General features: G+C 45.0%; 1 protein-coding gene across 1 annotated transcript; it reads right to left on the reverse strand.

The window, feature by feature from the left end:
- Nucleotides 1-892: 892 nt before the first annotated feature.
- Nucleotides 893-12,216, reverse strand: LOC114043211 (pleckstrin homology domain-containing family O member 1). The gene is made up of 6 exons (XM_027862242.1): nt 12,101-12,216; nt 11,139-11,285; nt 5,314-5,454; nt 4,379-4,483; nt 3,913-4,014; nt 893-1,717 (listed from the first exon to the last, which is right to left on the reverse strand). Exons 1-6 carry the CDS (start codon nt 12,128-12,130, stop codon nt 1,016-1,018), a joined length of 1,227 nt encoding a protein of 408 aa, XP_027718043.1. The 5' UTR covers nt 12,131-12,216; the 3' UTR covers nt 893-1,015.
- Between the last annotated feature and the right edge of the window lie 6,207 nt (nt 12,217-18,423).

An 18,423-nucleotide genomic window follows, 5' to 3' on the forward strand; every position in this document is an offset into this window, starting at 1 on the left:
GTGTGTGTGTGTGTGTGTGTGTGTGTGTGTGTGTGTGTGTGTGCATGCGCGAGTGAACTCCTTCCTTGGTAGGGACTCCCTTTCACAGACAGGGACAAGCAGTCTTGGGGGCAGACAGAGTAGGGGGAAGGACCCAGAAAACTCTGGCTTGGCTAAAAGAGGAACATGAACACGTGTTTGGTTTTTCCCCTCTTTCTTACCCAGCATGCTCCACAACCAAGTTTCATTCTTAGATCAGTTCTCCCTTGGGGTCAGCTGTCCCTCATTCCCCTGCTAGAGAAGCCCCACCCTCTGGAGAAGCAAAGAGAATACTACCACCTCTTCATGGTAACACCACAAGCATCACATCCTTAAACTCATTTTGGGTGGAGGGAGAAGTAAATACCAGAATAAGGAATAAAAGAGAAAGAGAGGGAGCTTAAATCGCAATGAGGGGCTGTTAGAAAGATCACATCTGATTGCTGTTTGGATTCTACAGACTATCCTTCTTTCTCCACTCTGAGCCCCCTTCCCTTTACCGATACCAAAGGTTGAAACAGATGGAAGTAGAACCCGCCTCCCCAGAGTCTGGACTTTCTGGCCTTAGAGGCCACCCTGGGTAAGGGCACAAAATGATTATTCCTTCTGCTCCCATCAAACTAGGATTTGAACCATAAACACATAGCCTCTGTGTTGGGGTGGGGGACTGCAGAGAGACTGGTTCTCACTCCTCCTCCTCATGTCTCTAGTAGTGGAGTCAGATAGTCTCCAACATCTCTTCTCTCCTCTTTGGGTCCAGATCTTTACCATTCAGTAGAGAATACCTCTCCCTCAAATCTGAGCCCAGTTTATGGCTCCAGGGGGGACAGGGGGAGGGATCAAGGGAGGATTAGGCACCAGCAGGAGCCATGAGTTGTTTTTTGTTTTTTTTTTTGATTGTGGTAAATTAAAAAACAAAATAAAACAAAACAAACCCTATCCCAGTGTCTGCCCATCCCTCCCTCCAATGTGTCCTAGACCCCTCTTTCTTGCCCCCTCACATCAGGCTCTTCCGGTACTGGCTGTGCTGAGTAGTGTGTCTGAGTTGGGAGTCTGGGGTCTGAAGGTCCATCTGTCTGTACAGGTCCCTCAGCTCCCTCACCTCCTGCAGTACTCTCTTTGCCTGGCTCCAATTGGATGATGCCTCCCCAAGCAGTCGCTCTGTCTCCAGCAGCAGCTGTTCTGACTCAGAGTCAGGGGGAGAACGTGGAGGGTCCTTGGCCTTTCGTTTCCCATCCCCCAGCCCCTGCACCTCTGCCAGCAGCTCCTGAGTCTTCTCCAGTTTCCTGGCTACCAGGTCCTGGATCCGGGACAGCTGTCCAGGGTGAGGTGGGGTTGGGGTAGAGTGATTCTCAGGCTGTAGCAGGCCATGGGCTGGGGCAGCATCCCGCTGAGACAAGATTTCTTCCAAGGAAGCACATCGTCCTTTCTCTGAGGGCGTCTGCTTCTTGGGAGCCTGGGGAGTATAGGGGGCCCCCTTATCTGGCTTCTCCCAGGGCCGGGGAAAGCTACAGCCCCGGTCCACAGCGGGGTGTATTCTGTCTGAGTCTGCCCGTCGCCGGCCTTCTGCCAGCTGGGCCATTGACTTGTCCAGGTCAACACGGAAGCTCTCAGCACAAGAAGTGGGGTCTTCAGGGGAGGGGTCCTCCTCTTGGATCAGGTCCAAGGTCAACATTCCATCAGAGGTAGAGGTTGAGGCCTGCATCAGGAAGTACAATGACCATGGTCGTGAATAGAGATATTGGGAAGGACTACTCGGGCAAACATTCCTCCTCTCTGGCTGACGCCTTCTCCAACTCCAATTCCATGCAACAAGTAGTTATTAGATGCCTACTGTGCACTAGAGCGTTGAAGACAGGGAGGAAGCAGTACCTGCCTTTGAGGTTCTTTCCTAACTGTATGATGATAATTTATACTTGATTACTTGAATTGGTGTAATGATTTTTCATGTGGAGGGAAGCCTGGGTCACTTCTCTTTGCCCCAAGCACCCAATGTAAGGTTCCAGACTGAGAAGATATTCTGTATCTCCTCATCCACATCCCTCTGAGTGGGTGGGGGTGGAAGGGCAGTGGGTACTGAGGCATCTATTGGTATGGTAGACAGAGTGATGGGCTGGAGTTCAAATTTGACCTTAGACTCTACTAGCTAGGTAACCTGGTGCAAATCACATAACTTCTATCTACCTCAGTTTCCTCAACTGTAAAACGGGGATGATAATAGCACCTACCTCAAAGGGCTGTTGCGAGAATCAAATGAGGTCATATTTGTAAAAGGGACTTAGCACTTTAGTTTGGCACTTGATAGGTGCTATATAAATACCTATTCCCTTCCTCCTTCTAGCTACATGACCCAGCTCCCTCTACTATCCTGATTTCCCCAACCTCATACTGAGACCTTAAAAAAATACCCCAAAATAAAACAACAATATTCAGAATACTAAACCCCTTTGAAACATGGACAAATCTATAGCAGGTTAGCAAACTTATAAGAATACGTTAGTCGACACTGACATTTATATAGTGCTTTATATATACACTGCCTCATTTGAGCCTAACAACAACCCAGTGATAAGTCACCTGGTTGACATTTTCTCATATTATCTCATGATGTCTCTTGTAGTATTCTTTTTTTTAATTCGTGTAATGTTACTTACATTTTCATATTTTTCCTCTCTCCTTGACTCAAGGGTCTTCTGTCTCTAATCCTTTTTCCACAGAAATACCAAAGTGATATTCCTAAAGTACTAGTCCAGGGATGGGGAACCTTCTGCCTCAAGCCCTTAATAAAAGGATTTGTTCTGTGAAGTTTGGATTCAGTTAAAGGGCTGCACTTGAGGACCTAGAGGGGCATATGTGGCCTCGAGGCCACAGGTTCCCCACCCTTGTACTAGACTGACCATGTCACATGTCTGCTGCTAGGATCATATATAAACTTTTCTGGCATTCAAAGCCCTTCCCAATCTGGCTCCAATCTACTTTTCTAGGTTTTTATTCATTATTTCCCTACATACACTCTTCAGTCTAAACTGGCCTTCTGCTATTTCTCTCTCTCTCTCTCTTTCTTTTTTTTTTCTTTTTGGTGAGGCAATTGGGGTTAAGTGACTTGCCCAGAGTCACACGGCTAGTGAGTGTTTATGTGTCTGAGGTCAGATTTGAACTCAGGTTCTCCTGACTCCAGGATCAGTGCTCTATCCACTGCGTCACCTAGCTGCCCCTGCTATTTCTCATATACAGTACTTCATTTGCCATCTCTGGGCATAGACACTGTCTGTCCTCCATATCTGGAATGTGCTTCTTCTTTACCAAATTCTACCTCTTAGAATCAATCCCTGCTTTTCTTCAAAACTCAGCTCAGACATTGCCTTTTACATTCTGATTCCAAACCCTGCTGCCCCTAGTTACTAGTGCCTACCCCCATAGATTTCCTTTATTTTATTTATACTTATATGTGACCAGGCTTTCTCCCCTAATAAAATGTTTCTTGAGTTCCAGGACTTTTATTTTTGTCTTTGTATTTCCAGCACTTACCAGGGATTTAATAAATGCTTGGTGATTGATTGACCTTTCAATTAGACAGTATTCCTTGAGGGTAAGGACTTGATGTATTATGTATTAAAATTTTTTTTGCATGTTCTACAACCTAACACTTTCTAGGCAGGTGGTAAATGCTAAGTATTTAAATATTTATTGAATTAAGGGTTTGGTAGTGATCCATAAAGCATTAAGGGAAACTAGGATGTTCTATGATGTACACAACCTTTAGAGACTGATGGCAAGCAGGATTATCACACCCATCCACAAAGATGTACCCTGGTGCCATTTTACAAGATAAAACCTTGACCTGGATGGAAGAGGAATCTCAGCTAGTATGGAAATTCTGATATTCTTACGTACCACAGCCATTAGGTGTCCTCGGGTGGGGGGACGTCGAGAGTGCTGGATCTTTGCTCTGTCACGGGTAGGATGGGCAAGGTAGCTGTCCTCTTCAACAGTGACCTGCGGATGAGAAGACTTGTGTTCCTTACAGCCTCCCTCCTTCTGTCTCAACTTCCCTGAAAATACTTGCACTGGGGAACAGATCCTGTGACCTGTCCCACAATACATCCCTTGGATTTCAGGATATCCTAGTTTTGAAAGAATCTCTAATCTGGTCCCTAAACTCTGGCCCTCACATCCCAAAGTTAGAATAGAAGACCTGGACAAGAGAGAACTGTGAAGGGGTTAGGAGGAGATAAGCATGAGTTTGAGAGAGAGAGGGAGTTGGAGGGGAGCAGGTCAATGGGGCCAGTTAGTTAATTCAGCTTTCCTCTTGGTGCTAACTAGACCTGCCCATCTCCACACTGATCCCAACCTCACCAACCTCATCCAGGATTCGATTCTTGGCTCGGGTGATGGCAGAACTGAGGGCGTTAATCCAAGACTCCTTCTCCTCTGGACTCACTGCCAGGAAGATCAGGTTGGGTGCCTGGTTGGGGGTGGGGGTGAAGATTTTGGTTATAACCTGGGGGTTACAGTTAATGCCCCTATCCCTGAGGTTGCCTTGGAGACTTAATAGTGAAAATACTAAGATGTCTTATCTGTTTTGGCCCCACCTTTTCCAGGAGGGAGATTCTATTTCTGTCATCATTCCTTCTCTTCCCCCTCCCCACAAACCCACACCAACTCTTTAGGGATGCCATTATGCCCCCCTACAAAAATGTACAACTGGGCACTCTGTCTTTGAAGTGATTATGAATTTTGTACAGGATAGAGTCTTGGGCTTTGCTGTCCTGGCCCCTAAGCTCAAATGGACTATGGATGTGAAGGAGAGAATATTGAGAGGGACACAGGTGATTATGGGGCTGGAGAAGAGAAGGCTGGTGGTTGGGGGGCAGTGAAGGACAGGCAAAAAAAAAAAGGTCTTTACATGTATGAAGGAACATTTTCCAGGAAATGGGAGTAGCTGCTGTGTGGTCACTTAGACAAAAGGAAATAGGTTTAGGCTACTACTTGCCTCTTAGGGATAATATAAGCATTCTCTCCCAAGAGAAGTAAAGGGGCTTTCTTCTCTGGGCACATTTAAGAAGATAGGATGGGTATCAGTGGGCAGAGGAGAAGAGCCTGAGGGACCGGGGAAGATTGAGGGATGAATACTCCAAGAAAAGGTCAAAGTTGATGGGGGAGCCTGGGGACTGTAGACTTGGGAGGTAAGAGAACTCACTGAGAGAAACAGTGAGCATATGCATGGGAGAGATCTTCTCCACAGCGCTGTGTACAATAAGCGTCCAGGGGGCCAAGGCGGTAGGGACGACATACCATGTTCCCAGGCTGTTTGGAGTGTGCCAGGGTAAACTTGCTGTGATTCTTCTTGCTCCGGCTCTTGGATTTCCGAAGCTCCTCGCATTTCTCATAGTCGCTCAGGTCAAATACTTCCTGGACATTTTTCTCATCTTTTATCTAAGGGGCGGGGGCGGGGTGAATTGGTGTGGGGGGAGATAAGAATTATTTGGCCCTTTCCCCCATTAACTCATTGGTTCAAACCAGCCCAGGGAGAGGAAAAAAAAACAAACCAAAAACAAGAAAGTCTGGGGTGGTTGCAAGTCAGGAGGCTCTGAGAAGGTACCCCAGAGAAGGGAGGAATTGGGAGGGCTCATTTGTTAACTCCTAGCTGGAGGATTTGTTCATAAGTACCCTATTTCCCTATTCTTTTCCACCAGAACAGACTTCACATTTTCTCAATCCCACTCTTCCCCTCTTCTCCCTTCTCCTTTAGAGGACATGGTTTAAGTGGCTAAGCTCATCCCTTAGTCTGGAGAAGGCAGGGACAGCCTCTGGAATCTCTAGAGGCTGCCAAATCAAACTCTCTTCATCTTTCCCTTCAGGGTCATTTTTTAAACTTTGTCTTAGGGTCCTCTCCTATCCTTTCCCAGAGCGTCCCCTACTGTTTTCTGAACAGTACCCTTGAACTGGCTCTTGGGTTTATTTGGGTCTGATTAGGTCAGAGGTCAGCAGAAATCATCTTAATCAATTCTCCAAATGAATGGGTCCATGATCTTAGAAGGAAGGAGGTAAGAGAGGTTAAGGGTAGGGAGGATCCACGTGTGGCCTCCCACTATAGTGACATTCACTTTGGGTGCCCCTCGCTCTGCCCCTTCTCAGCCCCCACCTTTACTAAACCTTTTTATAAAGACATTCATCTGCCTGTTGTATTTCAGGAGCCAGATTACTACAGCAACGGAGACTCACTCCCTGTGCCGCAAAGTTTGTTCAGTACAGCTAAAAACTACAAATGCTTCCCCTCTTCTCAAACTCAGGCCCCCTTAAAGTCCTGTGTCAATTCAATCTAGACTCATTGAGTCTATAAAATCATCTAACAATAACAACAGCTAACATGCATACAACACTTTACAGCCCACAAAGTGTTTTCCTTACAACAACACTATGAGGTAGGTATTGCAAGCATTATTAGTCCCATGTTACATACAAGAAGACTGAGTTCTTTAGAGGTTGGATGACTTACTAAATCAAGGTCATAGGCTAGGAAGTGGTGAATCCCAGGCCTTCTAGAGTAAGCCCAAGGCTTCTTGCAATGAACTGCTATTCTGGCTCTTCCCATGCTGCCTCTGCCTGTACGGGCATAGTACCTAGGTACTTCTAGGTACTTGTAGAGACACAAGAGTCTTCTAAAGAAAATACTGCACAATCTCCTTGCACCACCCCATTTTGAGAATTGAAGGTTCCTTACTGTTAAGAAATATCCCTTGTATCTAAATCTTAATCTTTCCTGTTGTAGTCTTCTAAGAATCGACCCTTATTTCCATGGCCTTCTCTGATCACAACAAATCAAACTTCCTTAACCTTTCTCTCCAGGTTCATTATTAAAACTTTCTCTTAGGATCCTCTCCTATCCTTTCCCAGAGTGTCCTCCTTTGTCTTCTGAAGCTGGGGGACCTGGAACTAGCTCTTGGGTTCATTTGGGCCTGATTAGGACGGAGGTCAGAGGAGGCAGTCTTAATTCCCCAAATGAATTAGCCCACAATTGCTGTGCCTGTGCTTAAGGGCATTAGAAGCAGTTGGAGGTCCATAATGGGTATATAGTTGGGGAAAAGGTGGCATCTGTTACTGTTTCTCCACTAGCTGGGAGGCCTGGTGTGAGGGGTGCCTTTGAGAATAAGCAAGCCATGGTTTCTGGAAGAGAAATAGCTGAGATGAAAGAAACACAAACCAATCTCCACGTGTGTCTCCTAGTGCTGGCTTTGTTACAGATAAATGCACAACTACATGTAGCTACACGTCTCCCAAGTCCCCCCGGGACACAGCCCCATGCACAGCAGAGTCCCCCCTCTGTGTCAGAGATAACAAAATGCACACACTCAGATAACAGAATTCTGAGTCACATACATTTTATAATTACAAGCCTGGCACTCCAGAGGCCCCTCCTCCTGCTTCCAAATAAAACTCTTGGCACCATCTCAGATAGATGCAGGTTTCTCTACCAGTCCCTAAGCCCTTATCTCCAACTCTACTCTGCACCGTCTACCTGTCCTTTGGAACCAAGAACTGCTTTATAGTACTGAGCACTGTAACAAAAAGTTCATCCTCCCATCCTCCCAGCTACAATCTGGCTTACACATCTACTTGGATTTTTTTCACGGTTGGGGTCTCTCAGACCTCTTCTCTTCTTATCTCCTTAGACTTTTTGGGGAGAGGAAAGGAATCAAAAACTCTGAAGCCACATTGGTAGAGGTGTGGCCAGACCCTGGCAAGGGGCTCCTAAGTCAAGAACAATTCCCAGAAACATGGGGCAGGGACATACAATGGTGTGTCACTTCTCTTCCCCCTCCTTTCCCAGAGAATATCAACAGAGACCAGAAGTTATGGAAAGGAAGGCAATGGGTGTGTATAAGGGAAGGGGCATAAGAGTGGGTGGTTTGTTCTTTTTTCCCCAGAAGAGGGGAGTGGGTTCACCTATAATCAGAACTGAGAACTTGGAAGAGGCTATAGGAAAAAGGGAAAATTGAGATGGATACTAGGCAAGATGGGGGAAGAAACAGACAGAAGTGGTATAAGAGTGGACACTTCAAGGGGTCAGGGTCAGGGAGTCTAGAACTTGGTTTCCTTCTTGAATTTATTATTTTTTTCATAAAAAAAATCTCTAAAAGCCACTTCCAGAATTATTGATCTTTTGAAACTGCCCCTTCCCTTCCTTTGCCTCTATGTCCCAGGTCTGCAAAAGCATAGATGTCTATAAAACAAAAAGACTTGTCCTGACCCTCTTGCTCCAGCTATTTCAAAGGCTTCCTGAGGGAGATTCATATTCCTGCAATGTCAGCACCACTTATCTTGAGGACCCTCAAATCTTTCTGGAAAATGGAACCTTAGTGCTAAGAATCGGAAAAACTCTCAACAACACAGGCTGCTTTTGGGCTGGGCATTTCTGAGAGGTCATATCACCCCTAAAGAAACTCTCAGTATTTCCTCCTGGGGTTGCCTGTCTGTTCTATGGTCCCTAGGGCTGAAAGGTAATTGGAGGAGAAGGACAAATATGGGAAATTTACTAGGAGTGGTAGGTATAAAGACAAAGACATTCTTGCATCATCATTATCATCACCATGACTTGCATTTATATCGCACTTTATATATGGTAACTGTTGATCTTTTATGAAACAACTTACAAATGACCTAAAATACAACATACAGTGTGTCACAAAAATCTTAGTGCAGTTTTAAATTAAGTTTAAAGTCTATTTAAAGCTGAAAACTTCTCTAGGATGTCCACCCTTTAACCTTCTCTTCAAACTTATTTATTATTTTGAGACCTCAAGACTCAGTCCTGTCAGTGCTCAAATACTTTGGGGAAAAGGGCTGCTTTGGCCTGAGATGGGGGCATGATCACCAGTTGGGGTGCTGGGGAGAAGTTGTGAGGGAAGTGTGGCAACTTTCCTACTCTTCTCTATGGGCAAGATGAAATCTGGAGCCCTATTAGGGGCCCTAAAACTTAGGCTGATTTCTGCCTAAAAATGCCTCACAAATACGGTAAGACATTGACCTATTTGTTTCCCAGATCACCTGATGCCTTCTTCTACCCTAATCATTTCTGTTGGAGGAGCAAAGCCACACTTTGAATCCCTCATTTTAGATAACCTCTCCCATAACTAGCCAGATGCTACTGATTCATAGAACACTAGACATCTCTGCCTGAGGTCATTCCATCCCTCCCTCTGCCTTCACACTCCAACCTTCCTCTCCCACAGGCAGGGGTCAGTCACCCTGGCTCTCCCCATGACTACTCCCTTGCTAAAACACAGACAAGAAAGGGATGCCCTGTTTCCTTTTGTTCCTTCCTATCCCCTCCTCCCCCTCACCATACTTGTGTTTCCCCTTGTGATATGACGTGTGGGAAGTCCTCCCTGACTGTTCTCTGACGTTTCCTGCCATTATGAAGTTCAGGGAAAACAGATGATACACTTTGACACTTATTCAGGAAAGCCAGAATACTGTGGAGAAAATCCTCTGCAGGAATTGGATGTATGTGTGTATGTGACATTGAAGGGATATTTTCCTGTCAAACTCCCTAAAAACAAATCCACTCAATTCCTTTTTCTTTCTTCCTCTTCTCTGGACCCAGACTTTCTCCAGTATTCAGACAAAGACCCAGGCCCCACACTGATTTGGACAATTGAGGCTTCCCTTTTAAAAAGAAATTTTGAGGGTAGAAGGTTTCCAGGTCTTTCCTACTCTGCCACAACCTGGATTGTTCCTGTGCCTATAGTCTCCAGGCTTGGCCAGAATGTGTATGAATACCATAAAAGGATTTATTTAGCCACTCACAACCTTCAGAATAAGGAAAGCAGGGGGCTCTGGGAAGCCAGAATTCAAGGAGGATTTCCCACAGTCAGTGCTGGTACGGAGAGCCAAGGCAAAGGAAGTCAAACTATCTTGACTGGGAAGTCCAGGAAGAGTCTCCCAGCTATGTGACACAGAAGTGGCAAGGGAGATGAAATGACTTCTGGCCAGGGGGTCAGTTTAGATTTCTCATTACTCTACAAACTGAGTTCCGTCTATAAGTCAGCTTTTTTTTCCTCTGGTTTGAGATACTAAGTCCTTTTCTTCCCTCCAAGGAAACACACAGGCTAAAGCAGAGGATGGGGAAGAGGGAGAGGGAGTGGGAGCGTAAAGGGTCCGTGGTTTATGACCAGGACCTGGGTATCCTAACCCAACATGAACTAAAGTTTCTAGTTCAACAACAGAACTGGATCTGGCTGGGGGAAAAGACAAAGATTGTTGGTTGCATTTTCCCCCTCTGGTTTCTTCCTTCAGGGAGGCAAAAAAGGGGATAAGTAACCTTTCCTCTGGTCCCCAATTGACTTGGAAGTTTTTTCTGTCCCTTTTCTTTTCCTGGGAGGTGAGGGAGGGAAAAGAGCATAATGGACACACAATAAGAACTTAATAAATGTTTGTTAAGTTGAATAGTTAACAAATAGAACCCCCCAGCGCTCACAAACCGATATGCTCTATCCCAGGTCGTGTTGGACTGACTTTCACATATCACAGTGATCTCGGGCCCTCTGTGTGTTATTCTATCTCCCTTATGATTCAGTGCAGCTGAGCTGTTGATATGATCAATGTATGGCCTCGATAGAAACAGGAAAAGGGAGGGAAGTTGGCTGGGGGCTGGGGGTTGGGGGGGTGATGGTGGACTGAGCAGAATGTTTCGGCAGCAGCAGAGGAAACAATTCTGTCTGCAGATGGAGGCTGCAGACAGGACTGGGGGTGGGGTGGGAGGGACATTGGGGGAAGGGCTCCCCATTTATCAGAAGGTTTTTTTTAAGTCTTGGGATAAAATCGCCTTTTGTTATCGGACAAATGTACGCAAAGGGAAAACCACCAACTAGGCTTCAAACTCAACGTCTGCCACCCAACTCAGGGCATTTCTCAGCGAAGGGCAACCTTGTCATCGGACAAGGTGTGGTGGAGGATAGATAGACTGCTTCCTCAACTTGCTTTGGGAATACTAAATATGGTTTATGGGGGTGGGATGGGGGTGGGGAGGTAGAAGCGAGGGGATGTAAAAGGCTGATGTAGAGAATGAGGGAATGTGGAGAGGAGAGCTGGAGTGGTTGGAGGCAAGGGAATCCTACCTCCTTCTCAGAGATGTAGAGCTGGTCCCCTTTCAACACCACGTAGCGGTTTTTCCAGATCTCCCTAAAAATCCCTTTCCCACAGAATTTCCGCACCCAGCCGACCTTTTCAGGCAGTGCGGACTGATGGTTTCCATCCTGGGGCCCCTGCCGCAGGGGGTGGGGGTTGGGGAAGATAAGAAGCACATTATTAAGTGTTAATTTGTTTTTTCTCCCACTCTCCACTAGCTGCCTCCCTCCCCGCCTTCTAGATCACCCTAGGGGCTGGAGAGACTGGGGGAAGTCAGTGAGGTTCCCGCGGGTCCTCACTCTTGGCAGTCAGTCCCCTTCCCCATCATGACCTCCCTCAGCCCGAGATAAACAGCGGAAACAACCCAGGAGAGGGGATGCAGAGGCTGGGAGCTCAGGCCTTGGGGAGGGAGAGGGTGTGAAAAAGTGGGAACTGGTGACTCTCCCACTGTCCTTCTTTCCCCCTTCTCCCGCCCCCGCCCCCATTTTCCTCTTTCCGAAGCGCCTGGGGTTAATGGCATTTTATTCTATTTTCATTGTCTTTTTTTCCTCTCTCCACTGCAGAGCACGATGCAAACTGCTGCTGGTTTCCCATTGGAGAGGAGGTGGGGGTAGAGGAGAAGCTGAGGCAAGTACTATCCATCTTGACTAGGCTCCCCCCAGCAAAAAGCACCCCTAAATACTGAAGCTTCTTGTTAGCAACTAGGATGACAGGCTCAGGGATCCGTGGGAGGTAACTGCATCCCATAAATTGAATGAAATGTAAAATCTTCAGACTGGGATGGCAAAGGAGGAGGGGGGAAGGGGAGCGGGCGCGGTGGGGGGAAGGGGACAAGACTCTGTGCTCCCACGGTCCCTGCCCCCCCTCAAAACAGGCCGGAACCCCGGAAGGAGATAGAGGGGGTCCTGGTAGGAGAAAGTCAACTGAATTAGAGGAAGCAAGAGACACTCACCCTCTTGGTGGAATTGTTCTTCTTCATCATCCCGGGTGGGCTCGGGCAGAGGGGAGGGGGTGGGGGGCCGGCCCGGGGTCCCGGTGGCGGAGGCCGGTTTGATGTGGCTCGTTCCAAGGGGGAGGGTGTTGGAGATGCCCCCGGCGCCGCCTCCGCCTCCTCCTCCGCCTCCTCCTCCGCCTCCTCCTCCGCCCTTTTCTAGACTCTCCCTGTCTCCCTTCTTTGTAGCTCCGGTTACACTAAGGGCCAGCCTCCCTCGCACTCACACTCTCACACACAAGCATGCCTGCCCCCCCTCGGCTCCCTCTATCCCGCCCCCCGCACACCTCCCATCCTGATCCCAGCGCACGCACAAACACACGCCCGCTCAGGGTCTGGTCTCTCCTCCGACCCGGCTCTCTCTGGGCAACACAGTCCGCTCCAGGCAGCTCCATCCACAGTTGCCCGCCCGGGCCCCGCTGACGTCGTGAGTTCAGAATAAAGGGCGAATCGCGGAGCCCGACCTACTGTGCAGCTTCCCCCTCCCTCCTTTGTTTCTGACTCACCAGGGGTAAAGAAGAGAAGAAGAGAGATCGAGACAGAGAGACACAGAAGAGAACCACAGAGAGGGCCAGAGAGATGGAGATGAGGCACACAGACAGACACACAGTGAGAGGTGGAGCCAGAGAGACTGATAGAATCAGCAAGACAGACAGAAACGAGCTCGGGAGGGGAACCCTAGAAACAGATGGAGAGTCCCAGGGGCAGGGGGCGCGGCAAAAGATCATAGGATCAAGACAAGGTTAAAGAGACACAGAGATTTGTAAGAATTGGTATTTGGGAGTTTCTCCTCCAAGGGGAGGGCTTGACATTTCTCCATTTTGGACTTTCCCTCCAAACAAGGGAACGTGGTGGGTAGGAGAGCTGTAGGAGAAGGGGAGGTGGTAGAGAAAATGGTCTGAGGAGTTTAGGTATCATGGAAAAGTTTTCTGCTTTTTCTCTTCCAGGGGAAGACTGTGGGTGGGGAAGGGCATCAAAAGGGGGAGGGAGGGACTGAGGAGAGGGAGTAAGTTCTGATTGGGGGAAACCTTGCAGCCAGCCCAATTCTAGGAGAGCCTGTGGTTCTGAACCTATAGCCTCAGTGTCCTCAGCTAGTCGCTAAAGGAGAGAGGACTGGGAGTGCGCCAGTCTTCCTTCTGTTCGTAGGTCCACTCACCAGGCAACTTTGGACAAGGCTCTTTTTATCCATCTGTACAGTCTGCCCATCTGTAAAGTGGAAAGAATAGTGTCTTCTCTACTTTCGGATAAAATGAGATTAGAAATGACAGCTCTTTAAAAGTTAAAATACTGTAGAAGTGAAAGGGATAATTATTCCTGTTGGGAAAGAAGGGCTGGTCAAGAAGAGAGAGGGAAGGATCATAGATGGACAGTGTCTGTGTTCATGCATTGTCAGACTCTAGATTAGAGGAAGGCTACCCCCACCTCCCACCCCCAGTATATTGGATGGACCCCCTGTGAAGGATTTGTAAGAGGACATAGAACAGAGTCACATCAGAAGACAAGGATAGTTTGAGATGTTCGTGCTGTCACATTAATGACATCCGTGATCCACCAAATTATTGTTAAGATCCCTGCCGGTGGGTGGGAGAGTGTCATATTCCCCCCCCCTGGAGTTCACTTAGGAGTGGGGACAAGGATTAGGGGATGTCCTGCTTAGAAGCAGATAATAAACTTGATGAGTGTTTCCCATTTTTTCCAGTGTTTCTGACATGCCTATAAATTTTGTGACAAAGACCAGGGAGAAGTCTGCCTCTCTACTATCCATATGCCTTCCTACACTGCACATCCCAGCCACGTTAAATAATAATGATGGCAATTCCTTACATTTATATGGCACTTTATGGTAGCCAATAATTATCTTTATTGTATCTGCAGAATAGCTCATAGAGCCGGATGACATCCCATTTAACAGATCAAGAAATAGGTTGAGAGGTTGTGATTTTTCTAGTCTCTGAATCTGTCTAGTTTCAGTGTCTGAACTAGGACTAGAACCTCCCCCCTCCCCCTCTCTCTTTCACATACACACACACACACACACACACACACACACTCTATATCCTTCTTGCTTTTGCTACCTTGGTTACCCACAACCTCTGTCTTCTAGCCTACTTGTTAAAACAAGCAAAGAAGAATGAGGAAACTCAGGCTATTTTGATATGACATCAATCAATCAACAAACAAGTAATTTTATTAAGCACCTGCTGTGTGCCAGGCAGTCAGGGAAGGAGAACAAGCATTTATTGAGTGCCTACTATGTGTCAGGTGCTTTACAAATATTATCTCATTTGATCCTCACAACAACCTTGGGATGTAGGTGCTATTATTATCCCATTATACAGTTGAGCAGACGGGTTAAGTGACTTGCCCAGGGTCACATAACTGATAAGTATCTGAGGCCAAATTTGATTTCAGGTCTTCCTGACTTCAGGTCCAGTGCTCTATCCATTGTTCTACCTAATCAGGATACAAAGACAAAAATAAAAGTCCTTGTCCTCAAGATAATTATATTCTATGAAGGAAACAACATAAACACATGCAAGCAAATATAAAATAATTTGGAGGGGCGCTACTGCATCTTTTTTCTCTTTTTTTTTATTGTGAACTTAAACATTAACAAGCATTTAAATATACTAAGAACAGAAAAGATTACATATGAAATGGAACTTTTTAATGTTTCTTTCCTTCTTTCCCTCCTCCCTCTGTCTCTTTTTTAAAATTAAATTTTATTTTATTTTCAATCTGAACTCTCTTCCTCCTACTTTCCTTTCTCTTCCCTTCCCATTATGAAGACAAGAAAAATAAAACTTGTTACAAACATGTGTAGCCAAATAAAACAAATTCCTGTATTGGCCATGTCCAGGAAAAAATGTCTCAATCTATTCTCTGGGTCTATCATCTTTTTATCAGGACATGGCTAGTATGTTTCATCATAAGTCCTCTGGAATTGTAGGTGGTTGGTCATTATGTTGGTTAAAGTTCCCAAGTCTTTCAAAGTTGTTTTTCTTTACAATATTGTTGTTATAGTATAAATTGTTCTTGGTTCTGCTTACTTCACATCATTTCGTGCAAGTCTTCTGAAGTTTTTTTTTAAAGATTATTTACATTTTTGTTTATTTTAAAAATTTTTACCCAAGTTTTTATGAAACCATCCATCTTCTTCATCATTTCTTACAGCACAACAATATTCCATCACATTCATGTACCATAACTTGTTCAGCCAATCCCCAACTGATGGGCATCCCCTCAGAAAATGAGTTTCTATTACATACTATTCTTTATTAAATTCAACATGATAGTAACAACACGGTCATACTTGTTTTTGTCCCTTTCTGAAATTTTCTCATCTTTTTTTGTGAATTTTTAATGTTTTCTTAATGCTCTTTTCTTTCTTCTTTTTGTATCATTATCACTGCCCATCAACTCCTCACCAATTCCTACAAGAGACGCTCTCCTTTTAAATAAATATAGTCAAGTTAAACAAGCTGACATATTGGATTTTTCTGAAAATGTATGTCTCATTCACACCTAGTTTATCACCTCTTTGCCAAGATGTGGGAAGCATGCATCCTTCACCATTAGTCTTCTTAAGTCATAATTGATCATTGAATATATTGGAGTACCTAAGACTTTCAAAGTCATTTTTTTTTATGTGATTGTGTTCAAAGTAGAAACTGTATACTTCTGAATCTGCTCACTTCACTTTGTATCAGTTCATACAAATCTTCCCAGGTTTCACTGAATCCATTATATTTGTCATTTCTTCCAGAGCTATACTATTTCATTTCATCCATATATCATAATTTGCCCAGCCATTCTTTAGTTGATGGATATCCACTTTGTTGACAGTCCTTTACTACAACGAAATGTCAGTAGAAGCATCTTTATATTGTTAAATTCACAATTAAAAAAAGGAAAGAAAAAAAGCAAAAAGTAAACAGTGGTTTGCTTGCGTTCATAGAGGACAGGTGGGGGACTACTAAGGCAGGAAATTGTATATATTGTTGGACATGATTATTGTATTAGTGGTTTTCACTTAATTGTTTTTCTTTGTTATAGAGAAGAGTTTAACTGAGAGGTTGAGGGGTAAGAAAGAAATGACTAGAGACACAGAAGCAAACTTACTTTGAAAAAAAGTTAAAAAAATAAAACAGTGGTTTATGTTATTTCTCTGGGGTCTTGCTAACAATGAGGTATAGTCAAGCCAAGTCAACAAGCATTTATTTGGTGCCCACTATATACCAGGCAAAGGTATACAAAAAAGGAAAAAAAAATAGTCCCTGCCCTCAAGGAGCTCACAATCTAATTGTGGGGGAAGGAGACAATATGCAAATGACTATGTACAAACAAGATATATACAGTATAAATTGGAGATCATCTAAGATGGAAGGCACTAACATTAGGGAGGAAACTGGGAAGGCTTCTTGCAGATGGTGAGATTTTAGTCAAGACTTGAAGGAATCCAGGGAAGGAAGGAGGTGAAGTGAGGAGGGAGAGAATTTCAAGGCATGGGGGATTGAGTTGGAAGATGGAGCATCACCCAAAGTGTATTAAGGAGGTCAGAGTCACTGGCACATAAAATATATGGACAGGAGTAAAGTGGAAGAATATTGGAAAGGTAAAAAGAGATGAGGTTATGAAGAGCTTTAAAAGCCAAAAAGACGATTTTATATTTAATCCCAGAGGCAATAGAGAACCACTGGAGTTTATTGAATAGGAGTGATGTTGGCAAACCTGCACTTAGGAAGAGCATTTGATAGTTGAGTGGAAGATGGAATGTAGTTGGGAAAGATGAGGCTGGGAGACCAACTAGAAGGCAATTGTAATCAACCAGGTGTGAAGTGATGTGGACCTATACCAGGGCAGTGGCCATGTCAGAAGAGAGAAGGGAGCAAATTCGAGATGTTGAAAAAGTAGAATCTACAGAACTTGGCAACAGTTTGTATGTGGAGGGTAAGAAAGAATAAGGAGTCAAGTATGATACCTAGGTTGTGAGGATGGGTGACTGGAAGGATAATGATACCCTGGACAGTAATAGAGAAATTAGGAAGAAAGGAGGGTTAGGAGGAGAAAGATGAGTTCAGTTTTGGATATGTTGAGTTTAAGATATCTCTGGGATTTCTAGTTCAAGATGTCCACTAGGCAATTGGGGATGCGAAAGAGAAGAGAGGTTAGGGCTGGACAAATAAACCTGAGACTCATCAGCATAAAGATGATAATTGAATCCATTGGAGCTGGTGAGATTACCATGTGAAATAGTATAGAGGGAGAAGAGAAGAGAATATAGGAGTGATCCAGGGTTGTAGTTCAAGTGGGTTTCTGGTGAAAATAAGCACTTTCCTTTCTCATTTTTCTCTGTCCTGTTTTTTCAATACCATAATGCATGAATACATTCATTCACTTGGTAAATGGGTACTATGTTCAAGGCACTGTGTTCCCCAGACATTGCTTTGGTTGGGAGAAGATGGAGCTCAATGAAACATTAAGTAGGGAGCTGCAAAAAACAAAACAAAACAAAACAAAACCTAAAGTAGTGTTCAGATGCCAAAGCAGATACATGTGGGCTGAGAGCCTTCCCTGCCCGCTTGCTCCTTCCTATGTTACATAAATCTTGGGCTTTCCTTAGAGATGATGGCATCTTACCCTGTCCCCTCTGTTTGTTAACTCCCAACTCCCCTCACTACAATCTCCCTTCCTCATTCCATTTCTCCCTTTCTTGTCACCTCACCCCTATTTTCTCAATCTATCCCATTATCCTGTCCCTTCTCTCTTTAGGCTTGCTCCTCTTCTCCCACCAGGAAAACCCAGGTGGAATCTGACTTGGGAGATGGTTTCTAGGGGTCGTCTTTTTTTTTTTTTTGCTTTTTGGTGAGGCAATTGGGGTTAAGTGACTTGCCCAGGGTGACACAGCTAGTAAGTGTCAAGTGTCTGGTCTGAGACCGGATTTGAACTCAGGTCCTCCTGACACCAAGGCTGGTACTCTATCCACTGTGCCACCTAGCTGCCCCCAGGGGCCAAGTCCTAAATGAACAGTTTGTTAACAGGACTTCTGGATTCTATTACACATTTCCACAGCACCTTTCTCTCCCTGGATACAAAGTATTGTAATAATAAATAATAGATACTCATATTTCTATAGCGTCCTACAATTTACAAGGTATTTTCATGTACATTGGTCTCATTTAATCCTTAAAACAATCCAATGAGGTAAGTAGGCAGGACAAATATTATTTTCATTTTACAGATGAGGAAAATGAGGCTCAGAATAGTTAAATGACTTGTCCCTA

This window comes from Vombatus ursinus, unplaced genomic scaffold (genome assembly GCF_900497805.2).
Source record: "Vombatus ursinus unplaced genomic scaffold, bare-nosed wombat genome assembly UNPS02014768.1, whole genome shotgun sequence".
Classification (NCBI taxonomy): domain Eukaryota; kingdom Metazoa; phylum Chordata; class Mammalia; order Diprotodontia; family Vombatidae; genus Vombatus; species Vombatus ursinus.

What these genes read in the sequence shown, in the direction of transcription:
- LOC114043211 (XM_027862242.1), bottom strand. Translation starts at nt 12,130, where the DNA reads ATGATGAAGAAGAACAATTCCACCAAGAGG. An exon ending in TCTACATCTCTGAGAAGGAG is followed by an intron (nt 5,455 to 11,138) that starts GTAGGATTCCCT and finishes CCCGCCCCTTAG; the next exon opens with ATAAAAGATGAGAAAAATGT. An exon ending in AGAATCGAATCCTGGATGAG is followed by an intron (nt 4,015 to 4,378) that starts GTTGGTGAGGTT and finishes TCTCATCCGCAG; the next exon opens with GTCACTGTTGAAGAGGACAG.